Source organism: Acipenser ruthenus, chromosome 13 (assembly GCF_902713425.1).
Source record: "Acipenser ruthenus chromosome 13, fAciRut3.2 maternal haplotype, whole genome shotgun sequence".
Lineage (NCBI taxonomy): Eukaryota > Metazoa > Chordata > Actinopteri > Acipenseriformes > Acipenseridae > Acipenser > Acipenser ruthenus.
Window position 1 is genome coordinate 9,641,648 of NC_081201.1, and position 21,552 is coordinate 9,663,199.

At 45.5% G+C, this 21,552-nt stretch overlaps 1 protein-coding gene across 1 annotated transcript in view; it reads right to left on the reverse strand.

Moving 5' to 3' along the window:
- Positions 1-21,552, reverse strand: part of LOC117417820 (netrin-3-like) — a 103,873-nt gene that overhangs the window by 26,247 nt on the left and 56,074 nt on the right. Inside the window, exon 4 of the mRNA XM_034030164.3 lies at positions 17,625-17,774. Coding sequence (XP_033886055.1) covers positions 17,625-17,774 — 150 coding nt within the window. The remainder of the gene's footprint in view (positions 1-17,624; positions 17,775-21,552) is intronic.

Here is a 21,552-nt window from a genome sequence, read left to right on the forward strand (position 1 = left end):
AGAGCAGTAGGCGCTGTATGAGATTTGTGGAGCTCAAAAATCTAAACAAACAAACAAATATGTCAGAGGAAGGGCAGCAAAGTCCTCTTGGTGCACGGAAAAGAAAAGAAAAGTTTTCTGAGGAGGAGCTGAGAGTCCTTACTGCTGAGGTCACTCAGCATGAAATTGAGTTATTTGGAAAAGCCAGCCAACATCACTTATGCTACCAGAGTCCATATTGTCCTCCATAGTGAAGAAAATCAATGCTGTCGGTGTTACCAGGAGGACAGTCAACCAGGTGATGAAAATGTGAAATTCAGCTATTAGGTCTAGGATGGCCTGCGGAGTGAGACGATGACGCCTTACCACCGCATCCTCCAGCACCCCAAACAAAGTGACCCTGGGTTTGAATATGCAGGGTCTTCTCTGTCTTGCCCTTCTCCTCCGAAGGTATTCCTGCCTGTCCTCAACAAGAGCCAAGTGTCGGCGCATCAGGAAGTGTACCACAGCAGCCAGCCAATCACTTCTACAATGGTTTGCACCTTGCAAGAGGAGGTGCAAAGTTTTTGGAGGGTCAGCAATTGCCCAAGAGCAAGGCAAAATCCTTCCTTCTCATTATAATGTTTGTGCCTGCTTAGTATTCCAGATCCCCACCCAATTCCATGCTCTTTTTTTCATCTGAATACATTTCAATATCATTTAAAATGGATTAATGATGGCAAACTGCTAATTTGATAGTGGGTGCAGAACGGCAGGTGAAAACCATTCTTTACATACGCCGCATTTTTAGTGGCTGCTAAAGTCCCACTTTACGGCCGCTAAACACGGTTTGCGCATGCAAAATGCAGATTTTGGCTGCAATATGGGGGTTTGCAGTCGCAAATCACTTTGCACGTATCCTTACTTAATGTGGTATTTTTTACATGACAACACTGAGAAAGAATTGTGTTGCCAGTTTTTATCAGTATTACTAGATCTTTTTTTTTACATTCACAAAACGTGTTGCTAGGGGGACAGGTTACTGGTTACATTGGTGTACCAGATGTACTTGGAGGTTAGACATGATTCAGAGAGCTACATTGGTGCTTTAAACAGAAAATAAGTTACCAATATAAATCATTCTAGTGTAGAGAATTCATGAAACAGGCTTTACGGTCATAAAGTGTATCCATAAATACACCCTGTGATAATTGCTGTTTTAATGTATTGTTTGGTTATCTATATTGTGGCTGGAGAAACTACATTTTTGTGTTTCATTTTAATGCCAGAAAACCACATTAAGAAAAAAAAAATCAGATAATCATGTTTGTTTCTTATAGCATAAAACTAGCATTCCTGGTGATAACTGGAACAGAAAATGCTATACCAAGGCAATCCAAACAACAAAAATAATACATTCATTATAACTGTGATATGCCATTACAGAGTTTAACTGCTGAAACAGTGATTTAAGTAAAGATATTTTTTTAGTTAGAACCACTGCTCTAAAGCGGTAGTTGCTCAAGTTTGACAAAGATTAGCTAGTAAATGCTTCAGAGATGTTGGACACAGCACAGCTATCCCTGAAGATATTCATCTCAAAACAGCAGTCTGCGCACTCCCAGGGTTGGAAAATGATTAAGCAGCTGTTTTACATACTGGCTTCCTGTCAAGTCTTCATTTTATTTATTATTGCTTATTATTATTATTTTATTCCAGTAACATTAACATCAGGCCAGAGCTCGCTTGGGGAATGATGTAACCCAGAAACAAAACAAAACAACCCTTTCAGGATTGTGAAAGGCTCTTCGCTGGAGCATGAGGCATGTTGCTTGTTGTTGTGTGTGCCAGGCCTCTTTGTTTACCCTGTGGGTACGAGGGGGGTGGGGGGGGGGGCAGATCAAACACCACAGAACAATAAACACCAGTGTCTTGTGGTTTTGACTCTGTGCTTTTGTTTATAAATATTTTACTGCCTTTAACTCCTGTTAGGTTACTGTCTTCTTGTAGGAATTGAGAAGGCCACCCCTGGAGGTTCACACAAGACAACATGAGGGGCTAGGCTGGATTATGTAGCAGGCTAGCTTTTCATGCCTATCAGTTCTGGAGGCTTGAGGGTTTAACACAGTCTGGGTCTATGAGGGAGTTGTATCAGTTAATGTGTGTAGGACGTCTCTTATTGTATCAGAGGTGTCATGTTGAGCAGTTAGCGTTATGACTGTTCAAACTGTGCAGAACTCTTGTATGCACACCTTATAAAACCACCCTATGCACACCTTTTTACCACTGTACATTTCACAGTAATTTTCCAGTTTTCCTATGCATTTCTCATGGTTATACTATGGAGTTACCATAGTTTACTCTGGTTTGTTATGGGTTTTTTGCTGGGCTTTACAATGCTTACCTATGCCTGATGCTTTCACTTTGCTTTATTACACTTTGCTATGCTTTTTTTATGGAGACATTTTATTAAGGGACAATGTATTAGCTTATTATAAATTACAAAAAAAGACTGTACCCAGGCACTATTATTAAACATTAAAAAAGTGTTTTTTAAACTTTAGAATTGTGTTGTAAGTTCTATGTATTACATCTGTACACAGCATAAGAGATCCTGGAATTTTAACAAATTGATTCCTAATATTTTAATAGCTTTGGTGGCTAGGTGAAGTGATGACTTGTGGTTGTTGTATTGTTTTGGGTTAGGTCGCTTCTTATACTGTACTCTAGCTACTCTAGTAGAGTTTGGTGTCCCCTGTGGACATTAATGTGATCCACAACACCAAACGTTAGGTTATTTTCATAACCCTGGAAGGCCATACCACTGCATTGCAAATGTCCCTGACAGATTAAGACTGGAATAAAGCCCACGAAGTTGCCATGTCTCTGGTGGAATGGGCAGTGAGTTTTTCTGGAGGGGGCAAGTTGGCCAGCTCATAGGCAGTCCTGACTGTGTCTGCTATCCATTTGGCCAGCCTCTGCTTAGACAGGGCTAGACCATGGGACATCTCCCCATAGTAGACAAAAAATTGTTCAGACTGCCTCCAACTTTTCGTCCTGTCAACATAGTATGCCAGAGCTGGCACTGGTTAGAGTGTATGGAGCTATCGCTCTCTGTCAGACTGTCAGACTACCCAGACTTTGTCCTGTCCTCTGTAAAAATGAAGCAGGCTTTTGCAATGGAGAGTGCCTGCATCTCACTCACCCGCTTTGCAGAGGTAATAGCAAGCAAGAAAGCCACAGTGAGTGATAAATATTTCAGCTCAGCTGAATGCATGGACTCAAATGGAGGCTTCACGAGTGCATTAAGCACCACGTTTAGCCTCCAGCGAGGAACAATGTCCTTCATAGGCAGCCAAAGCTGTCAAGCCCCTTTTAAAAATTGCCCCGCCAGGAAGTGAGCTCCTGGGGAGACCAAGTCAATTCTGACATGGCAAGCTGAAATAGCTGCCAGATAGATCTTTAATTGAATCAAGAGTGCACAGATTATTGAATCACAAAAAAGAGTCTGTGGTCAATGTACATGCTGGTACAAATGACATAAGGAACAGAAAATCTGAGATTCTTAAATCCTTAACAAGACAGCTGAAAAAGTTAGGATGCAGAATTATTCTCTCAGGTCTACTACCTGTTGGTGGTGGTGGGGATGAAGTATTTAGTAGAATTAGGGCCTTAAATACTTGGCTGGCTGGTTGGTGTGTGCAAGAAGGGCTGGGATTTATAAACAACCGGGATTGCTTTTGGAAAAGAAATAGATATTATAGGAAAGATGCACTGCTCCTAAATAGGTCAGGGGCAAGCAGGCTAGCTGATAACATCAAACATCACCTAGCAAGGTATTTAAACTAGGAACTGGGGAGGGGAGGGAATTTGAAGAGGCATGTAAAATTCAGGTTCAAGTATCCTGCCATTCCCACTACCTGCTGAGTAAACACAGAGATGTGTGCTAAAGTAACCTTTGTCAAATTCCTATTACCCCTTGATTGGACCAATTTACACCTAGGTTTATTTAATGTCAGGTGTCTGTCTAATAAGGCTCAGTTAATTAGTGATTTTATTCAGGATTACAACATTGATATTCTCTCTTTAACTGAAACTTGGCTTGGACCGAATGACAATGAATGACAATTTTTCCCTGATTGAGGCTTCTCCACCTAACTATTATTTTTTCCAGAAAGCTTGCTCTACTGGGTGGGGAGGGGGACTTGCTACTGTTTTCCATAGTGAACGTGGAATGAAACAGGACATTGTTGAAGGTTATTCATCTTTTGAAGTTTTAACCTTGACATTAAATGGTCCATTACCTGTTCATATTGTAATTATTTATCGACCACCTAAGTCAAACACGCTATTTCTGTCTGAATTTGGGGATCTGCTATCTATATTGACAGTCGAATATGCTAGGATTATTTTATTGTGTGGTTTTAACCATCATGTTGACATTGAATCTTATTCTAACTCCTTGGAATTGTTGAGGCTACTGGATTCCTTAGATTATATCCTGCATGTCAAAGGTCCTACGCATAATCGTGGCCATACTTTAGATCTGGTAATTTCTCGTGGTTTAGTTGTTAAGAACGTCATAACTCTAGATCTTTCTAGACTATTTCTGATTATCTTGCCATTCTTTTTGAGGTGAATCTGCCAGTATCTACAAAGACTGTGGACCATGCATTTAAATTCCGGGTAATTGATTCTTCAACTGCTGTTAAGCTTTCTGATGTCTTGAGCTTATTACCACTCTCTGAGTCCTCATCAGCAGATGAGCTGGTTAATACCTACAACATCACCTTGACTGGTATCTCAGATAATGTAGCACCAATCAAAACTTGGAGTGTGTCTTTTAAAAAAAGCTCACTGTGGTTCAGTGATACAACTCGTAAGATGACATATGAGGGTCGTAAACTAGAACAGAGATGGCAGGAATCTAAACTGCACGTTCATTACATCGTATGGAAAGACCACCTGGTTAAATATAGGAAGGCTCTGGTGTTGGCTAGAATATCATATTATTCTAATTTAATTGAAACAAATAAAAATAATCATAGATTTTGTTTTGCTACCCTAGATAAATTCATTAATCCTTCCCCTAATAATCCTACCCTTGACATTGGAGCCTCTCCCACCTGCAATGACTTCTTACATTTCTTTAAAAATACTAGACATCAGAAATGAGATTCCACAGACGCTTTCTCTTAAGGAGGACTCCGGCAGAATTTGATCAACTACACCTATTAAGGCTACTATGGGAGCTTAATCTTTGATTACCTTACAGGACCTGACAGAGCTAGTTCAACATATGATACATGCTCTCTTGATCCTATTCCTACAAAACTATTAAAAGATGTTCTTGGTGTTATTAATACCCACATTTTAAAAATTATAAATGGTTCACTTTCCTCTGGTATAGTTCCCTCAGCACTTAAGGTAGCTGTGGTAAAGCCTAGGCTTAAGAAACACAATTTGGACCCTAAAGTCCTCAATAACTATAGGCCAATTACCAACCTACCATTCTTAGATAAGGTTCTAGAGAGAGTTGTTGCAATTCAATTACAAACATGTCTAACTCTTAATGGTATATTCGAGAAGTTTCAGTCTGGTTTTCATGCTGCACATAGCACCAAGATGGTCCTTATCAGAGTTGTGAATGGTCTGCTGATAAACTCTGACTCGGGCTTTCCATCAGTATTAATTCTTCTAGATCTAAGTGCTACTGGATCCTGGTTGAAATGTTATGATTCGAGGTTCATGATATGAGGTTTCAGTTCGTCACTATTGGGGAGGTAAAATCGGCATTATCGGAAGTTGTCTGTGGTGTTTGTGGCAATGTGCCCCGCCCCTGTGTGCATGTGTGTGTTATGTGTTGTATGTTGTGTGTGTAAATGTTGGTGTATAGAGATTGGTACACGGGATATAAACGGGTCTGTGTTTCACGTGTATTTAAAAATGTAGATTTGTATTTAGGCACGAGGAGGGCACAAATCACTTCACGTGCTGGTTAAAGGTAGTATGTGAGCACGGGGTTGCACAGAATTAATTCACGTGCTGGGATTCAACTGAATAATTAATTAGTAATTGAATCCCAGCACAACAGTATATATAGATGCACGTTTCTTTCACTCGGGGTTGGGTGTTCGGTGAGTGGAGTACGGGAGAGAGAGAAGGAGAAAGTAAAGTAAAATAAAGTAAAGTAAAGTAAAGTAAAGTAAATTGATAGTTGTTTTCACTCACCGTGTTTGTTCGTTTGTCTGTTCACTGTTTAGTCCGTTTGGTTTATATATTTATTTTGGCGTAAGTGCCGTGTCCTGTGTTGTTTGTTACCACCGTTTATTTTCTGTTCTGTTTGTTAATTATTAAATGCTGAGCGCGATCACACGCTCAGCTTCACCAAAACCCCAAGTCTCCGTTGTTTATTTCCTGGCTCTGGTCTGACGCCACCCACTCCGGCCGTCTTTGTCACATGTGGTGTCATCGTGGGATAACAGCGCCTCCAAGCATCAGACCAGGAGAGGGGGTTTTGTGTTTAAAAAAAAAAAAAAAAAAAAAAAAACACAGGACTGTTTTAAAAAAAAAAAAAAAAAAGTGAAAATGGAAGGCTGGAGAGACGGCTGCCGGGACCTGGAGGACCTCCTCGGGGGCCTCGAGGACCAAGGCTGGTGCATGGCCTGTGGGGTCTATGGACACACGGTGGCGATCTGCCCCTTCCAAGGTGAGGAGGAGGAGGAACCGGCCCAGGAGAGGAAGGTAGGGAGGAGGAGTAAGAAGAGAAGGGGGAAAGGAAAGCTGCAGCAGCAACAGCAACCACAACACCAGCCGGAGGAACAACAGCCCGGGTGTTACTGCTGCGCTGAGCCTGGGCATTCCAGCACCAACTGCCCCTGGTACCCCCTCGGACAGCTACCCCAACTATGCCCCATCTGCAGAGGTGAGCACTTCGTGGCCCGCTGCCCTGTCCATCAGGAGAGGGAGAAGCAGGGGTTGCCTCAGTCTCCACCACCAGCAGGGGGAGGTAGACTGCTGCTCCCACCGCCCCAACCACAACTGCAACAGCGGCCAGAGGAGCCAGAGAACCTGTTCCCCTGGTGCACCTGGTGCGGAAAGGTGGATCACCGCTGGAGGGACTGCTCCGAGGTGCCACCGGGCTGGTGCGGGCGATGTGAGGAAGGGGGACACGACTGGTCGGGATGCCCCTATGCCAGATCACCAGTACCTGAGTGGGAGGAGCCCAAACGTCCTACGCCTGAGTGGGGGGAGCCCGAACGTCCACAGCCCAAGAGGGGGGAGTCGGTGCGTCCACAGCCCAAAAGGGAGGAGTCGGTGCGTCCACAGCCCAAAAGGGAGGAGTCGGTGCATCCACAGCCCAAAAGGGAGGAGTCGGTGCGTCCACAGCCCAAAGAGAGGGAGGTCGGGGCTTCCACAGCTCTAGGACCCAAGCTGCCAGCAGAGGGAGAATGCCTGCTGGTTCCACCTCGACCAGCAGAGGGAGAATGCCTGCTGTCCCCATGTCCACCAGCAGAGGGAGAATGCCTGCTGTCCCCATCTCCACCAGCAGAGGGAAAATGCCTGCTGTCCCCATCTCCACCAGCAGAGGAAGAATGCCTGCTGGTTTCCCCTTCAGAGGCAGAGCCGCACCAGTCCCCTGCAAGAAAGGCAGAGCCGCACCATCTCCTGCAAGAGAGGCAGAGCCGCACCAGTCCCCTGCAAGAGAGGCAGAGCAGCACCAGTACCCTGCAAAAGGGGGAGACTACACGCTGCTCCCACCTCTGTCGCCAGGAGACTACACGCTGCTCCCACCTTCGTCGCCAGGAGACTACACGCTGCTCCCACCTTCACCGGCAGGAGCAGAGCAGCAGGAGCTGCCTCTGCCTCCGTCACCTCCACCGGCAGGAGCAGAGCAGCAAGAGCTGCCTCTGCCTCCGCCATATCCACCAGCAGAGGGTGAATGCCTGCTGGGTCCCTGTCCACCAGCAGAGGGTGAATGCCTGCTGGGTCCCTGTCCACCAGCAGAGGGTGAATGCCTGCTGGGTCCCTGTCCACCAGCAGAGGGTGAATGCCTGCTGGTATCACTTTCCCCACCATCACGAGGAGAGGAGCGGGAGCTGCCTCTGCCTTCATCACCATCAGGGGGAGAGGAGCAGGAGCTGCCTCTCCCTTCACCAGAAGGACCAGGACTAGATGTTGGCGGTTCTCAGCAGCCCTTGCATAGGCTGCTGAGGGAAGCACAGGGAAGAACCGCCCGGCCACAGAGGTCGAGAAGAGGGCCAACACCCGCACCCCAGCTTGTCCTGACTCCCTGCCTCGCTTCGCCCAAGGATGCCTGCCACGCTTCGCCCAAGGTTGCCAGCCGCTCCGCATCGCCTGGGGTTGCCAGACGCTCCGCATCGCCTGGGGTTGCCAGCTGCACCGCATCGCCTGGGGTTGCCAGCCGCTCTGCATCGCCTGGGGTTGCCAGCCGCTCCGCATCGCCTGGAGCTGCCAGTTGCTCCGCATCGCAGCAGTAAGTACAGTGGCCGGAACCCCACCAAGGGGAGCTGCCGGCCACGAAGAAGGTGGGGGAGTGTGGCAAAGTGCCCCGCCCCTGTGTGCATTTGTGTGTTCTATGTTGTATGTATGCGTGCGTATGTTAATGTTGGTGTATAGATTGGTACACGGGATATAAACAGGTCTGTGTTTCACGTGTGTTTAAAAGTGTATATTTGTATTTAGGCACGGGATTGCACATCACTTCACGTGCATTTAAAATATAATATGTGAACACGGGGTTTCACGTAATGAATTCACGTGCTGGGATTCAAGTGAGTAATTAATTAGTAATTGAATCCCAGCACAACAGTATATATAGATGCACGTTTCTGTCACTCGGGGGTTGGGTGTTCAGAAGAGGAGAACGGGTGAGAGAGAGAGGAGAGTTAAAGCAGTAAAAACGTGAAATATAAGTGTTTGTTCTCACCTTGTTTGTTTGTCTCCGTGCACCGTTTGTTTAGTGTTAGTCCGTTTTGTCTGTCTCTTTATTTTGGCGCAAGTGCCGTGTCCTGTTTTGTATTCCGTTGTTTAAACCTTTTATTTTGTTATTAAACGCTGAGTGCAGCCATTGCACTCAGCTCATCACAACCACCGTCTCTGTGTTTGAAATCCTTTCTGGTCTGACGCCACCCACTCTGGCCGTCTTTGTGACACGTGGTGTCATCGTGGGATAACCGCGCCTCCAAGCGTCAGACCAGGAGGGGTCTGGATTAAAAAATAAAATAAAATAAAAAAATATATATATATATAAAGGATTACAAATATTGTTTTTGGGGGGAAAAAAAAAGAAGAAAAAAAGTCAATGGCAGAAGACGCCATCAAACTGCGGGGCTGGTTCCTGGAGAATGCTGGGCTGGAGGCCCAGTCTCTGCCCATAGTCGTCCGGGCCCTATGGATGATGGACAGTGAGAGATTGGAGGCCTATCAGGAGGAACACACCCCAAACACCTTGGAGGAAGGTGTGGAGTTTGTCCTCAGCTACCTGGAGGCAACCATAAATGGAACAGCAGCCCAGGTAGCAGGACCACCAGCAGAGGAGTACCTGCTGTCCCCATCTCCACCAGCAGAGGGTGAGTACCTGCTGTCCCCATCTCCACCAGCAGAGGGTGAGTACCTGCTGTCCCCATCTCCACCAGCAGAGGGTGAATGCCTGCTGGTTTTGCCTTCACAGCCCAAGCGGGAGGCAGAGACGGATAAAGAGGTGAAGGACAGGGAGGAGGAGTGCCGCCTAAGGGCCAGGCATCCACGGCGATGTAACAAGCCATCGCCGGGGTGCCTCCTCTGCGACCAGGATCACCTGTTCGCCCACTGTCCCTTCCGCAGTTATGGGGAGGAGCCTGAACGTCCACAGCCCAAGCGGGAGGAGCCTGAGCGTCCACAGCCCAAATGGGAGGAACCTGAACGTCCTACTCCACCACCGCCAGGAGCAGAGGAGCTGGAGCTACCTCTGCCTCCACCACCGCCAGGAGCAGAGGAGCTGGAGCTACCTCTGCCTCCACCACCGCCAGGAGCAGAGGAGCTGGAGCTACCTCTGCTTCCACCACCGCCAGGAGCAGAGGAGCTGGAGCTACCTCTGCCTCCACCACCGCCAGGAGCAGAGGAGCTGGAGCTGCCTCTGCCTCCGCCACCGCCCGGAGCAGAGGAGCAGGAGCTGCCTCTGCTGCCCGTACCTCCGCAGGGAGTACGGTGGCCGGAGCCCCAGAAAGGGGAGCTGCCGGCCATGAAGAAGGGGGAAGAGGTCTGGAGACCACTTTCCCCAGCAGCAGTTTCGCTGCAGGAGTTCTTGTGGCCGGAGCCCCACAGGAGGGAGCTGCCGGCTACGAAGAAGGGGGAGGTCGGGGGACCACCTGCCCCCGCAGCTTTTTCGCTGCAGGACGGGACCAGCATGCTGTCAGCCGTGCCACTACCGGCAGGGGAGCTGACAGCATTGCCAGCCATGGGCCTACTGAAGCCTCCCTTCCCAGCCCGAGACTTTGTCCTGGACTGCTGGATTTTTAAGGGGGGAGGTGGCCGTTGAGGCCATGTGTGCTGCGCACAAGGGGGGGTATATGTGGCAAAGTGCCCCGCCCCTGTGTGCATTTGTGTGTTCTATGTTGTATGTATGCGTGCGTATGTTAATGTTGGTGTATAGATTGGTACACGGGATATAAACAGGTCTGTGTTTCACGTGTGTTTAAAAGTGTATATTTGTATTTAGGCACGGGATTGCACATCACTTCACGTGCATTTAAAATATAATATGTGAACACGGGGTTTCACGTAATGAATTCACGTGCTGGGATTCAAGTGAGTAATTAATTAGTAATTGAATCCCAGCACAACAGTATATATAGATGCACGTTTCTGTCACTCGGGGGTTGGGTGTTCAGAAGAGGAGAACGGGTGAGAGAGAGAGGAGAGTTAAAGCAGTAAAAACGTGAAATATAAGTGTTTGTTCTCACCTTGTTTGTTTGTCTCCGTGCACCGTTTGTTTAGTGTTAGTCCGTTTTGTCTGTCTCTTTATTTTGGCGCAAGTGCCGTGTTCTGTTTTGTTTTCCGTTGTTTAAACCTTTTATTTTGTTATTAAACACTGAGTGCAGCCATTGCACTCAGCTCATCACAACCACCGTCTCTGTGTTTGAAATCCTTTCTGGTCTGACGCCACCCACTCTGGCCGCCTTTGTGACAGGGAGGTCAGGAGACCTGCTCCCACTGCAGCAGTTTTGCTGCCGGAGATCGTGGGGGAGGTCAGGAGACCTGCTCCCACTGCAGCAGTTTCGCTGCCGGAGATCGTGGGGGAGGTCCGGAGACCTGCTCCCACTGCAGCAGTTTCGCTGCCGGAGATCGTGGGGGAGGTCAGGAGACCTGCTCCCACTGCAGCAGTTTCGCTGCCGGAGATCGTGGGGGAGGTCAGGAGACCTGCTCCCACTGCAGCAGTTTCGCTGCCGGAGATCGTGGGGGAGGTCAGGAGACCTGCTCCCACTGCAGCAGTTTCGCTGCCGGAGATCGTGGGGGAGGTCCGGAGACCTGCTCCCACTGCAGCAGTTTCGCTGCCGGAGATCATGGGGGAGGTCAGGAGACCTGCTCCCACTGCAGCAGTTTCGCTGCCGGAGATCGTGGGGGAGGTCAGGAGACCTGCTCCCACTGCAGCAGTTTCGCTGCCGGAGATCATGGGGGAGGTCAGGAGACCTGCTCCCACTGCAGCAGTTTCGCTGCCGGAGATCGTGGGGGAGGTCAGGAGACCTGCTCCCACTGCAGCAGTTTCGCTGCCGGAGATCGTGGGGGAGGTCCGGAGACCTGCTCCCACTGCAGCTTCTTCGCTGCCGGAAGTACTGTGGTCTGAGCCCCACCAAGGGGAGCTACCGGCTACGAAGAAAAGGGGAGAGGTCAGGAGACCAGCATCCCCCGCAGCAATTTCGCTGCAGGAGTGGACCAGCATGCTGTCAGCTGTGCCACTACCGGAGGGGTGCTGACAGCATTGCCAGCCATGGGCCCACTGAAGCCTCCCTTCTCAGCCCGAGACTTTGTCCTGGACTGCTGGGTTTTTAAGGGGGGAGGTGGCCGTTGAGGCCATGTGTGCTGCGCACAAGGGGGGGTATATGTGGCAATGTGCCCCGCCCCTGTGTGCATTTGTGTATTATATGTTGTATGTTGCGTGTGTTAATGTTGGTGTATAGAGATGGCTGCACGGGATATAAACGGGTCTGTGTTTCACATGTATTTAAAAATGTAGATTTGTATTTAGGCACGAGGAGGGCACAAATCAATTCACGTGCTGGTTAAAGGTAGTATGTGAGCACGGGGTTGCACAGAATTAATTCACGTGCTGGGATTCAACTGAATAATTAATTAGTAATTGAATCCCAGCACAACAGTATATATAGATGCACGTTTCTTTCACTCGGGGTTGGGTGTTCGGCGAGTGGAGAACGAGAGAGAGAGAAGGAGAAAGTAAAGTAAAATAAAGTAAAGTAAAGTAAAGTAAAGTAAATTGATAGTTGTTTTCACTCACCGTGTTTGTTCGTTTGTCTGTTCACTGTTTAGTCCGTTTTGTTTATATATTTATTTTGGCGTAAGTGCCGTGTCCTGTGTTGTTTGTTACCACCGTTTATTTTCTGTTCTGTTTGTTAATTATTAAATGCTGAGCGCGATCACGCGCTCAGCTTCACCAAAACCCCAAGTCTCCATTGTTTATTTCCTGGCTCTGGTCTGACGCCACCCACTCCGGCCGTCTTTGTCACATGTTCCACAGGGCTCCATTCTAGGTCCCTTGTTGTTGTCATTATATATGCTACCGTTAGGTGACATTATCCGCAGACACGGAGTGAACTTCCATTTCTATGCTGATGATAACCAGCTATATTTGTCCCTAAAGCCAGGAATGTCTTCTGCCTGGGTGTTATTAGCTTCTTGCCTTACAGACATCAAGCATTGGATGTCACAGAATGTTCTAATGATGAATTCAGGTAAAACAGAGGTTATGCTAGTGGGATCACAGAACCAACTAAAAGGAAACGTGGGATTACATGAGCTTGACCCTTGGAGTCTCTCATCAAAACTTAAACTAGAAATTAAGAGTTTGGGGTTCATCTTTGATCCTGATCTATCATTTGAGACTAATATTAGGGAAGTTACAAAAGTATCTTTTTACCATTTGAGAAATATAGCCAAACTTACACCAATTATTTCCGTATCTGATGCCGAGAGACTAATGTATGCCTTTGTTTCATCTAGAATTGATTATTGTAATGCACTTTTTTGTGGTGTCCCAAAACGTGTGGTATCCCACTTGCAGCTTGTTCAGAATACCACTGCTAGAATTCTGACTAAAACCAGGAAAAGTGAACATATTACCCCTGTTTTGGTCTCTTTACATTGGCTCCCTGTGCAGTATAGAATTTATTTTTCTGTTAACTTACAGGGCCCTGAATGGATTAGCACCTAGTTATTTGCAGGAGTTACTGACCCTGTATCTGCCTTCATTTGTCAGGGAAGCTGGGGCCGTTACAGTTTTCAAGTCAAGACTAAAAACGCACTTTTATAAAATTGCTTTCTTATCTTAGTAGATAAGAAATGGGTCGGAATGCCATAAGGTCCCCCGTGTCTGAGTAGGTTGCGGCGCTTTGGCAGTCTCCACAGCTGACCGCTCAGGAGCTGCATCGGGTTTAAAACCAGTCTACTGGGCCAATAAGGGGCTACTAGGAGCACCTTGACCAGGTCCTGCCTGATTTTCTGCAGATACGGTGGGAGCAAGGTGAGCATTGGGAAGGCATATGACAGTTGCCTTGGCCACTGGTGTGCCAAGACATCTACCGCCAGCAGGTCCCCGCTTCCCATTATGGAGAACCAGAGGAGACAGTGGGTTGATTCCTGGGAGGCAAAGAGATCGATCTCTGCTCTCCCAAACTTCTCCCAAACAAGGCTCACCACTTTGGGGTGAAGCTTCCACTCTGAGGCACTGGGGACTCTCCTTGAGAGGTCCACCGCCCAGTTTGTCACCCTGGGCAGATGTACTGCCCGTAGTGAGAGGAGGTTCTCATGTGCCCAGAACAAAAGCCATACGATGGAGGCTGGGCTACCTGAGGCCACCCTGGTGGTTGATGTAAGCCACCACTGTTGCCTTCTGTACGGACAAGCACATATCTCCTGCAAAAAAGTCAGCTGACTTATGTTGCTTGATCCCTGGGAAGGAGCAAATCACTGGCTTCACATGGGGCACAAGGCCGCAGTGAAACGTAACAAACAACAGGCTGTAGTGCACAAATACGCATAATCAGTTAAACTAATACTGTGATTATTTTTAATATGACATATAATTTGTGTAAAACACAATAAATGCGAAATATATAGCAGAAAAAGTACTTATCTGAAACAGCTCTCCTGTCAGGTCAGTTCTTGAAAATGGCGCTGAGGTCTTTATAAGATAACCATATGGCTCAGTGTTCAACGGGACAGTTTGGGACAGTTCAGGCTTTTCAACTCACAACCCAATGCATTCTGGTACATTTTACTTGTCAACCCAATGCATTCTGATACGTTTTACCTGTCTCAGGTACCATTCTTTCCTTTAAGAGTACTACGCTTACCAGAATGCATTGGGCTGTGAGTTGAAAAGCCTGAACTGTTCCGCTGAACACTGAGCCATATGGTCACCTTAGATCTTTAGGCGGTAAATACCCATGCGGTAATGGTTACATTTCGTATTTGAAAGGGAAAAAACACCACACAATTAACTTGAGAAAGAACCGGGACTGAATATATTGAGGGACGCTTGCAGGGCTTTGAGGGGAAGCTCTTCTGGTGCTTGGCTGCTGGCACAGTGCTATTGTCCCTCAGCTTGTCTGGCTGCTGGCACAGTGCTGTTGTCCCTCAGCTTTCATGGGCACATCATTTTACTAAAAGCATTCGTCATAAAGTGTTGTTGTCGTATTTTCATTAAATTAAACCACAGTTGGTGACGCATGGTACAATCTGTCCCCAGCTACTGAAGTTGTGTTTGTTTGTCAGCTGAACCGCAGTGTTTTCTCTTGTTGTGCTTCTCCATCTGTTTTGTAGTAAGTGCAACTCCCTGACAACGGTTTCTGCTGCAAAGCTGGTTCTCATTTATTTGGTGGCGTTACACTTCACAGATCCCACACGCTCACACTTGGGAGCATTTTTTCCACATGGTATAAGCTGGGTATTGGACAAAAAATTGGAAACACCCACCATCTTTAGCTCACACTAATTTCGGACTAATTGTTTTGCTAATGGCATCTCTGACAAGGCATTGCATGGAAACTAAAAAGCTGCAAGTCTGTTTTTCTCACAATGGGCGGCATAGAACGAATGAGATGCGTCCATTCTGCCTATCCGGTTCCTTGAATTCCAAACTTTATCTAGTCTGATCTTAGGTAACTAGGTAACACATTTCATAACTTCTCTGTGTAAAGAAGTGTCTCCTACCTTTTGTCCTAAGTTTGTTCTCTGGTCCTGGATTCTCTACCATTGGTAAGGGTTAACTTTGTCAACCCCTAAGATTTTGAAAACTTTTTTGGACTCTCTCTAAGGCCATAACATCCTTTTGGTAATGTGGTGACCAGAATTGAACATAGTCTTCTAAGTACAGTCCCACCAGTGCGTTATACAGTCCAGCCTCATCATGGCCTATGATTACAGCGCAGTACAGTACAGTACACATTCACTTTTATTGCTTTTTCATGCTATGACTCAAGTTTCCGAGCAGCGAGTTTGCAGGAAAAGGTTATCAACACCTTTCCCTGCTTTTCTGTGAGGAATCCTACTCAGCAATCCCTTCACGTCTCTCGGTGTAATCCCAGCACAGTGCATTATGTCATTTCACGCTTTTGGATTACATGTAAATATGTTTTTTGGGCAACAGCTTTTCAGACAGTGATGAAAGCAGCAAAGACACAAATCATAGTTGATAGGAGTGAAACAGCGTTATCGTTGTGTCTGACATTTCTGTAATTATAGAAACCTTTCTCTGTCTCTAAGGTGTTTAAAGCATCATTGCAGACTACAAAATCATTGCTTAAATCTTACCTGTTGTGCATTTTCGCGACACAGGACTCATATGTTTAATTTTGAAAGATACACGTTACAGTACACAAATGTATTTTGATTTTAAAATGTGTTTCTTGTACTGCACTAGAATAAACAAATGTCTGTTTGCCAACCATGCTTTTAAGTATCTTGCACTTGCAGGGTGATATTATCCCACCCCTCTAATAGTTCTTCCATTTTGTTAACCAGCCAGCTGCTATTGGCTGACATGTTTTCTGTCAGATCCAGAAGACATTGCTGGTGAGGTGAAACGACAGAGGAAGTGCAAGTGTAACAGATTTCCTGAGACTAATGAATGGAAATTGAGAACTTAATGTAGTACTACATACAGTAATCCATTGCAGATGCGCCTGCCGTGGGACCAGAGTAAGGGGGGATATGTAAAATGACGGATAAATGAATCCTGTTTTAAATACCATGATACACAGCTGTAACAATTATTATAGTAGCCACCTGGACAACTGTGTTGTACGCGTTATGTGTATTGTTAAGCTGGTATACATGCGAGTGTGTATGCGCAGCAGGGAGTGAATGGGGTTAGTTAGATTGCACGGCTGTGTGTGTGAGTGGTGGAGGAGGAGCTGTTAAAAAAGTGTGTGTGACAGTTTTTTCAGTGAGAGACAGTACCTGCCTACAGTGTGAGATTGGAAGCCAGCTACAGTTGAACGACTCGCCTTGTCAGCGACTTTATTGCTGGCGCCAGAAAGGAAAGGGATGGCAGTACATTATATTCACACAGTTATTGCTTTGAGATTCAGCTTTTATTAGGGAGCTCCCCTAAATCCCTTGTTTAGAAAGATACAGGATATTAATGCTTGTGAAAGGGTAGCTGTCTGCAGTGTGGGTGTGTGCATTCGCTGCTGAGTGACAGGTAGGGGAGAGAGACGGAGGTTGAAGTTGATACACCCCGCAGGCAAACAGGATTTATTTACAGATCAAGTCAACACACTGAACAGCTCACGTGACACTAATGGTTGCGCACGGAGCACATACAACACAGTGTACGAAAACTTTGGTGGCGTCTACAATCTCTGAACTAATCTTCTCTATTCAATAATAAACTAATGTTGCTGAAGAGCTTGATCATGATGGATAAACGGTTAGGGCGGATATGCAATGGACTGCTGTATCAGGTTTTAAAATGAAAATACAAAACTGCACATTTGAGACCTATGTAGCTTAAGAAAGTGCAAAACTGGTGTGATTAATGGAATTATTTTGTTAGCTACAATCATTTAAATTGTTCCTCAATGATTACCTTGGAAATCTGCAGCAATGAAAAGGACAATACGTACAGTTGTGACTTTTGAGTCCACGTTCCCTGTTAAACATCAGAAATGTGTCTGAGCCTGAGACATCTGCTGTCACACTGACACTTTCAACATGGATCTGGAGCTGTTATATATAATATGGACAATAGCCAAGGGTGCCATGCGAAAAAACATTTTCATTAATATATGTGTTACATGGTGCAACTGCCCTTGTGATCTGAGAAGCCAAACTGGAACCCAGGCCTCTTGAGATGAAAAGCCAGGGTTACAGGGTTACACGTTAGTGAGCTAAAGGTACTGGACAGTGTGGTGAGAGCAGGTACTCACTGATGCAGGGTGCCACTGGCGAGCGGCTCTGCTGGTATCCCTTGGCACAGCGGTTGCAGGTGATGCCCGTCACACCGTCCTTGCAGGGGCACTGGCCCGTTGTCTGGTTGCATGTCTTTCCAGCCGCACCCACCGGGTGGCAGTCACAAGCTGCAAGAGAAACGGAGAGAGTTCAAATATCCCAGAGCTGCTTCAAACACTCCAGCACTGTCATTACCCTGCACCTTAATAATAATGAGCACTAGTCTAAACACTCCATTCTCAGCTCTCCAGCGCTGTCATTACCCTGCACCTGAATAATAATGAGCACTAGTCTAAACACTCCATTCTCAGCTCTCCATTCAGTAAACCACAATACCAGGTCTGGCAATGGTTAACCATTAGGGCTGACCATGTACACAGTTCATGGTTGAACATGGTTAAAACATCAGACAAGCGGCAGTCAAATTACACTTGAAGTGACAAATTTAAATATCATGCACACACACGTACATGCACACACACATACACACACACACACACACGCACATGCATACACACACACACGCACAATATTCCAGCCTGTCTCAGTGAATAGGAGCTGTGCTGAGTGTATTTGTACTCTGTAGTCTGGCACAGACACACACACACACAGTATTCCATCGTGTCTCAGTGAATGGCAGCTGTGCTGAGTGTGTTTGTACTCTGTAGTTTGGCTCTGGGAGGGCACTCTATACACAGGACTGGACTATAATATCCTGCCAGCAGCCAAAGAGCTGTGTGCTGCCAGAACAGTCACAATAATAACCCGGGGCTGAGCGCTTGAAGGGTTCTGATTATTCTATGTGCTGGCGAGCAGCATTGTTTAGGAATAAAACAAACAGCTTGTAAGGCTTTCCATAATTGGTGCTAGCACTGTGTGTTTGTTTCCAAATTGACAAATTGCTTGCCAGCCTGCCTGCCTCTAGTCATTGATACTCAAGTGTGAGACTAGACTAAATGTATAAACATCATCTACATTACCCCTATAATCGCAGGTGAAGTGGTTTTAGAAATGACCACTAGGGATGTGGAACTGTAATTCATGCCCCCTCTATAACTGTGGCAGAACATTTGGGTATTAAGAACAGGAATGATGAAAAGGTAAAAAAAAAAATAATAATAAAAAAAAAACTGAAGCTACTCTTTAACTATAGTAAAACCTGGGTTGACCTGGCCAATAGTTCATGGCTGAATCACAAACAAAAATAAAATGGTGCCACATGGTTACAACATCATAACTCCTGATGTAGGCACTGCAATCAGCCTCTCTCTGGAGCTGTGCCCCCCTACTGGGAGCAGCTAATTGAAGTGCCCAGGTGCTGAGAAAGCCCATCTGGGAATGTCTGGTAACCCCCCCACCCTTCACGCTTGCAGATACGCTAATGAATTGCAGCTGATTTGGCTCCTAAACCTGTTTTTGAAGTGGTCAGGTCATTATGCAACAGCAGGCAGCGTTGTTTTAAACTGCTCGCTGACACATTCCGAAGCTCTCTGCTCTTCCAGTTATACTAACCCAGTCTCCCACTCTCACTCAAAATGAAAACTGTAGAGCACAAAGAAATGACCTGCTATGTTGACTACGTCTTTGTGGAAAATAAGAAGAACACTGACGGACTCGAGGAGGTCTGTGGCAGGGCTGAGGCCGGCCTCTGTAAATGAATGTATTTTGGTGGTGGTTTTGTTTGTAATTAAATAAAGGTGTGTTTAATGTATGTCATTGAAAGGAATTTGCAGCTGATGGCCAGGTGTCAATTGAAAAATTGTCACTCGATTAACCCTTGTCACTTGCCTTTAAAAAGAGGCTGCAAAACCAGTTATTATGTGTGTTCCTGTTCTTGTTACAACTAGGGTAGGGATTAATTAATCCCACCCCAGTTTCACTGTGTCAGGGAGAAGGTTCCTGAAGCGGGACCTCCCTTTTAGTGGGAGCAGTGCTGAGACACTTGATGCTGTTTTACCCACTGTGTTTTGTTTTGTGTTTTTGTAAACACATGTGTGTCTTTCCTTCTGCACTAGGGCTACCATTGCTGGTACCCTAGTGACGGCCACCAACCACTGCAACCGCCTGCACATCTGTATTAATAAAACTTGGACTCCTGAGTAGTGTTTCAGCGTCAAACCCTCCGTGTCACTCTTGTTTCTCAGCGGATGCCCACACAGTAACAGAACACCCCTTTTACAAGGTCATTCCCAGTGATTCAGCATCAACTATATGGCTAGGCATTCTATACCCTCACCACTGTCTGTGTATAGAAACGTCTCTCACTCTCACTCTCAATCCTAAATCTGTCTCCACTTCATTTCCAGCGGTGTCCTGATTTGTGTGCTGCGCAGAAGTTCAATACAAGTTGGGAGAGGTTAGGCCTACCACAGTTCTATTTAGCAAACATTTTTACAAGGGATTGTTTTTAAATGCAAGCTGGAGGCTTTTCGTAAGATGCCTCGGATAGCGAAATTACTTTAATCAAAAAAGTCAGTTTCATTTACAGTTAATGGTGGGGCATTGTTATTTCATAAATATAAGTTTGTAGTGCTATCAGCGAGTCTTCTGGTATAATACATGTCAACAGATCTCTTTGTATTAGGGATAGCACCGTATAGTTCAAATAGATAAATGACAGTCTGTCTCAGAAAAAGAAGAGCAGTACGTTCTCAAATGCAGTATATTATATATATATATATATATATATATATATATATATATATATATATTGTAAAGGATTGCACCACTCTCGGGTTCGTTGCCCCTTTAAAAAATAGACCCAACACGACAGAAATGGATTTTTAAGCGCTGGTGCGCTATGTTTAATAAACAAAAAAATAAACAAAATACAAAACAAACGCCTAGCTCTGTACGAGCACTAACTAACACACAGGATCACCCTGACTAACACGGGACAGCTACGCTGTTTCCCCGTCCTCACAAAACACACTGGTTTGAAACAGCACTTACACTTTCACTCCCGACTGCCAGGAAGCAGAGCACCCCTTTCTGCCTCCTTCTCCTCAGCAGCCTCGAACAGACTGCCTGCTCTCCTTTTAAACTCCACACCTGGGTCTAATTCCCCAATAAGCCCGGGTGCGGATGATCATTAATAAAACAATTAAACAATTAAATTTAAACAATAAACCAAAAAGTGCATTCTCACATGTTTCTTTTGCAGGAAGGTTTTAACCCCCTCCCTGCTGTCTCTCACAACCCGCTATCTTACAATATATATATATATTTAGTGCAATCATTCTTAGTTCTTAAGTGGAGTAGTCATTCTAGCTCTGCACTGTATATTTCAAAGTTTAATATTTTTGCAGATCTCTTTATTGGTTTGCATCCCACTGCATTAAGAAACTTGTAAACTTCCACAAATGACAAATGTAATTATTTTTCTTATTTTGGATACAATTAATTAAAACATCTGGTTTAATGTGATACAGTATAATACTGCAGGAAAAGACTCAGACAGGTCAGATCACTCAATTACACCTCATTGTAAAGGTGCTTTCAGACACCACTACAGTATAGAGGAGGATATGGTCTCCTACGAAGAAACTATCCTGCCCATCATTGCATTTGAAAGAATATATATATATATATATATATATATATATATATATATATATATATATATATATATATATATATATATATAATAAAAAAAAGAAAAAAGAAAAAAGAAAAGGATATTTCAGGTACTTAAAAAGGTAGAATAATTGATTACAAATCAATTATCAGGACGTTTCGGACTACAAGTCCTTCATCGGCTGAATACAAAAAAACAGTGCTTTAAGAAGTTGATAAAAAACAAACAAATAGTCTTTTAAACAAAATTCCAGAATGTTGATGATGATGATGATGATAATGATGATGATGATGATGATGATGATAATGATGATGACGACCTCAGAATAG